Genomic DNA, 5,574 nt, shown 5'->3' with positions numbered 1-5,574 from the left:
ATGTCTCAATTTGATCGATACATTTTATTTTTCGAAAATAAAACAGTTTAAGTTTGAGCGAGAATATGTTTATGAAATCTTCGAATTTTTAAAATAAATTTAATACATTTATAACTATATCAAAAAAGAAGTATTATAATCACTATATAAAATTTTTAGTGTCACATAAGTTTGAAACAAATGCATTAACTAATTTGAAGGGTAAAATGTGCAATATCATGCATTGGAACAAAAAATGCTATAAATTAAACTTGTCCCGGCGGGGCTCGAACCCGCGACCTTCGGCTCATAAGACCAACGCTCTAACCAACTGAGCTACGGGACACGGTATTATTATGCTAGTCTAATACATATTTATACCATTTGCTAAGTTTTCACCATCAATTGGAATTATAGTACTCTCTCCCGTATTATTTAGGAGCATTCCTAAAAATATTTGTCAATTTGTAATAAAATTAATTATTGTTGACTATGTTGAAAAGATTTTTTAAAATAAACTAGTAAACGATATTTTTTATATATAATTTCTTGGAGGGCATGTGCGATGTAGTATTAGAACCTATGGGTTCTACGATGTTGAACTCAAATGTGTTATATTAATTAAATAAATATTATTTTATGTAATGTGAAAATCATATATTTCCCCGATCTTAAAGTCACGTTCAATTAAGATTTGTATCAAAATTGTTTGTGCTTGCAATCTAAAATTGTGAGAATTTAGATTTAATGAAACCTAAATATAAAATTAGTAATTTATAGTTATTGGAATGTTATAAATGTTTTGGGATTTAAGTCTTTCAAGTGGAGAAAGCAATTGCACTGAAATAAAAAAAAATTAAAATTGTTGCCTAGGCACAGTATCTTACTTGCATACCGTTATCTATTTCTTTAATCTAAGGATGTGAGATTATTGAATAACAGATTTTAATTCTAGATTGTCCATTTAACTAAGCATTATCATGTCAGTACTTTAATTTAGATGTATCCACAATACTATAGAGGAGGATTTAGGAGGCAACGATGGCATAGTATCTATATAATATCAGTACGGACCTTAAATTTTTTTATGATTTGTGAGTCGAAATCGTAAATTAGTCAGACAATTATTTTCAAGGACTTTAAATCTTTTCCTAAATGTTTTAAATCAATACTATGTCATTTTTTCTTCTATCCTAAGCTCTATATAAAGCTTTTAAGTCCTAAAACTACACACTTAGATAAGACCAAATCAATTGTACCAAATGACCTCACGTAAGGGGATATTGACTACAAAGGGTACTATACCAAAATTAGCAGACTTTGGAAAGAGCTCAAGTACACTACACTCAATGTATAAAATCAAGTGTGGTCTACGTACATTTATGGTGAGAAATAAGCATTTTAATGATAAATTCATTTTCAATTATGGCACAAACTTTTATTATCCTAATCCAATCGAAGGAAAAAAAAAGTCAAACCTCATATTCACAAGAATTTGACCTCTACTTCTCTTAGTACTACTAGCTCTTGGAGTAGCAATTTCAAAACAAATTACTCTCACATATATGGAAAAATTATTTCAGAGGTCCTTCTAACCATTTTTAGAATGTCAACAAGAATACTTATCCTACGTCAACAAAGCAAATCTATTTTGTGATTATTGTTGTAAATACACAGAAGATAAGTGCTACAAATTACATTTATTCTTATCAAATTTCAACTTCACCATAGCAATAAACTCAGGATCAACAAAAAATGTTCACAGTATCTTTGAGGAACTCATGGACAACAATTATGGAAACCACATGCAGAAACTTGATCATAGAGCTCGTAGTTTAATTAAAGACCAATATCATCATTTGGTGATATTATTGAAGAATGTATGGTGTTATGGAGATATAATTTTGAAAATATCAAAGAGACTGTGGATATCATTAGAGGTGTCAAAATGGGTTGCCCAACACAATCCAATCCTAACGGGCTAGAGAGTTAAATGGGTTGGGGCGGGCTAACACAGCCCTAAGCGGGCCACGGGTTGACCCTTCAACCAAAAAATAAACAATATTACTCTCTTAAAAAGAGAATCGAATGTTGATGTCTATGAACACGACATCAATTCATACATGAATTCATTTATAAATCACACATTTCGGGAAATACTTACAAAAATACATTTATGAATCACACACTTTGGTGAATACTTGCAAAATACATAAAGGCCAACGTAAGATTTAGCGGATAAATGTTGATCATTTCATCATTTCTCTCACAAAAAGCTAGATGGTTTAAAAGATTTCCAGCAACACATGGCAGCCTAAATACTTAACAAATCTAAATTTCTAAATATTACATGACTTATTAAGTATAACTCCGCTTCTACTTCCACCATCGATGACATTTATCAACATGTGATGTTATTTCCTTAAGAAGTTCATCTTCATCTACAATTCACCATGCAAGATGATATTACAAAATACTTGATTATTAACTCCGCTTCTACTTCCACCATCGATGACATCTATTAACATGGGATGCTATTTCCTTAAGAAGTTCATCTTCATCTACAATTCTCCATGCAAGAGGATATCACAAAATACTTGATTATTTGTTTTTCAAAATATTTATTCATAAAATCTTTACAAATAAAACAATATATATATATATATATATATATATATATATATATATATATATATATATATATATATATATATATATATATATATTTTAAAAAACTAATAGCCTACGGACTGGACTCTGAGGCTTGCGGGGTGGGCCTAAGAGTCCAACGGGCCTAACCAGGTGCGCTAAAAAGCCTTGTTCGTAAATGGGTCAAAAATATTAAACCCGACCCCATTTATTTCAACGGTTGGATTGGACCAGCCTCGCGAGCCAAGTCCATTTTGACAGCTCTAAACATCATGAGTAGAACCTATAAACTTTGTTGGTTTGTCACTCTACAATTACTGAAATTGGTGATCTTTTATGTGATTGTATCAAATTAATTGTTCATTAATACCTCAATTATAAACTCTCAAGCATCAAATCATATCACTTTCAATAAGATATTACTCACAAATACCATAGTCTACCTAGTTACATCACCAAATGGCTTTAGATAGAGTAAAAATGTCAAAAATTTAAGATGCATATTTAAATTAACATTGTCGTTATACAAAGTATATTTTGGAAAAATTGGAATTGACAAGTTAAGTGAAGTTTTTTCTCAAGATGTTTTCTCTCTCTACAAATTACTCTCTGCCCTCCTCTCTCTATATGCAAGCAAAATAAAGCGATGCCCCCACCCCCTGCACCAACTTATCCCACACCCCCTTTAACCAATGAGAAATCGATAAGAAATATTCCCTCCATTGTTCCAACAACAACCTAAGCACAACTACAGCTCCAATCACAAACAGAATTAAGTGGGTAGCTCTAAACCCTCTTCTAATATGAACCAAGACCATAGAGTTTCTCACCCTAATCACAAAAATAATACCCTCCAATTTTGATCCCATGCAAAGACACATTAATGTTCAACAAATTGATCATAGCCCTCACACAATTTCTAATCCTCCCAATAACAATGACAATAATCTGAAAAATCAAACCTGGCCTCCCCTATCTGTTTCAAAGCCTTCTTTTGCTTCTACTGCTAGTGCATCACTAGCTGCTAGTGCTGTTGGAAAGCAGCCAGTTGATATTTAACATGGAACTCATATGGGTAAGCACGCAGTTTATTTCACAGCTAAAGATTAATTTGTCAACAAGCGCACCATTGTTGGAAAATTTACAAGAGGCAAACCAAGCATGGAAGAAGTTTGAAAACTCTTTGTTAGTCATGTTGTTGAGCAGTTAACAAAATGTACAGCTGTCGATTAGTGATTAGTTAACAAATTAAGTCAGTAGGAATTAGTTAGAAAGTAGTTAGTTGATTCTTTAATGTAATAGATAGATATATATATTGGAAGGATCATTGTAGTTAGTTTTAGTTTTCAGTTTTTAACAATGTGTATTGTGTGATCTTGGTGAAAGGAATTAGAGCAGCTCTTTTCTCTCCTTCTCTCCATTGTTGATCTTCCTTACATTCTTCTTCTATTCTTCATTGTTGATCAGTTGACCTTCTTGACATGGTATCAGAGCAGGGAGGAGGAAGAGTCTAGGAACTGGCTTTCATCTTCTACATTTTTTTTCTCTGTTTTACGAAGGACTCAGTTGGATCTGATCCATGGCGATCGAGGATGATTCACTGGGAGGATCGAGCAGCAGAACACAAGGAGAGACAGCTACTGGGAATTTGGTGATGATTGATCACAATCATCCACTATATTTGAGCTCTTCAGATGTACCTGGAGCTCTGTCTGTGGGAATTCAATTGACAGGAATGGAGAACTATACTCTGTGGAGCAGAGCTATGGAGATCGCATTACTTGGACGAAACAAGATAGGCTTTATCGATGGATCTGTTTTGCGTACTAATTTCGAAGGAAATTTGAAAAAAATTTAGGATCAATGCAATGCTATTGTTATCTCTTGGCTTACCTGCAATGTTAGTAAGGAGTTGCTTAGTGGCATCTTGTACTCGCCTAGTGCACATCAGGTATGGCTTGACCTCAAGGAGCGATTTGACAAGATAAATGGATCGAGACTTTATCAATTGCATAGGAACATATTCACTCTAACACAGGGAGTATTAAGTGTCTCTGCTTATTACACAAAATTGAAGAACCTATGGGATGAGTATGATTCGATTTTACCTCCACCAAGTTGTGATTGTAACAAATCTAAGGAGTATGTTGAGCAACTACAGTATCAACGATTGTTGTAGTTTCTGATGGGGTTAAACGATAGCTATTCGTCAGCTAGAGGTCAAATTCTCATGATGCACAATTTACCAAATGTTAATCAAGCATATGCTCTAGTGATCCAAGATGAAAGTCAAAGAGGAATTGCAGGCAATATCAGTGAAGGAATTGAATCTTTGGCTATGTATACTGCCAGGAATAATCAATCCACACAATTTTACAATAGACAATCTCAGAATTCAAAGAAAAGTTATCACACACTGTATTGTGATTATTGCAACATGAAAGGCCATGATAGGGCTAACTGTAATAAGCTGAAGAAATGTGATAATTGTCATGCAACTGGACATGTGAAAGAGAATTGTTACTTGTTGATTGGTTATCCAGAAAATTTCAAAGGTAAGAAGAAGGTTAACTATGTCAATGCAGGAGGAGTACAGTTGCAAGAAGCATTGGATCATACAGGAAAGAGTGTTATGCATTCACGACTGCATGATGAGAAGGTTCACATGGATAGAACAATGCAAGGACAGGAAGAAAATTATGGTGACACACCTAACCAGCTAGGGAAGCTAATACACAAGGCAACACCTACACAGCTTCAACAAATGCTTGGAATTTTGCAAGGCAATAAGGAGTTCTTGAATCCTCAAAGTTGTGTTAATCTGGCAGGTAATCCAAATTATTGTTTGAAATGGATTATATGTTGAATGCCTTGAATCGGACCCGCTACAAACAGAAAGGACGGGAGTCTCGCTGCCCGGTCAGCGAGCCGGGGGGTCCAGGGGGG

General features: G+C 34.1%; 1 protein-coding gene and 1 non-coding gene across 2 annotated transcripts; one reads left to right on the top strand and one right to left on the bottom strand.

Annotated features, from left to right (window-relative positions):
- Nucleotides 1-251: 251 nt before the first annotated feature.
- TRNAI-UAU (transfer RNA isoleucine (anticodon UAU)) lies at nucleotides 252-325 on the bottom strand. The gene has a single exon. It is a non-coding gene; the product is annotated as a tRNA-Ile (tRNA).
- Nucleotides 326-4,207: 3,882 nt separating this feature from the next.
- LOC138348176 (uncharacterized) lies at nucleotides 4,208-4,807 on the top strand. Its single transcript, XM_069296794.1, has 2 exons — nucleotides 4,208-4,444; nucleotides 4,487-4,807. The coding sequence occupies exons 1-2, from the start codon at nucleotides 4,208-4,210 to the stop codon at nucleotides 4,805-4,807; spliced, it is 558 nt and encodes a 185-aa protein (XP_069152895.1).
- Nucleotides 4,808-5,574: the final 767 nt, after the last annotated feature.

The sequence above is a fragment of the Solanum lycopersicum genome, chromosome 4 (genome assembly GCF_036512215.1).
Source record: "Solanum lycopersicum chromosome 4, SLM_r2.1".
In the NCBI taxonomy this organism is placed as follows: Eukaryota; Viridiplantae; Streptophyta; class Magnoliopsida; order Solanales; family Solanaceae; genus Solanum; species Solanum lycopersicum.
The sequence above is the reverse complement of the archived record's forward strand: the minus strand, read 5'-3'. Positions and strand labels throughout refer to the sequence as shown.

Bases quoted from the DNA above. Each gene is read 5' to 3' on its own strand.
- LOC138348176 (XM_069296794.1), top strand. From the start codon at position 4,208: ATGGCGATCGAGGATGATTCACTGGGAGGATCGAGCAGCAGAACACAA. The intron at 4,445-4,486 runs GTTTTGCGTACT...AAAAAAATTTAG, and splicing joins TAGGCTTTATCGATGGATCT to GATCAATGCAATGCTATTGT.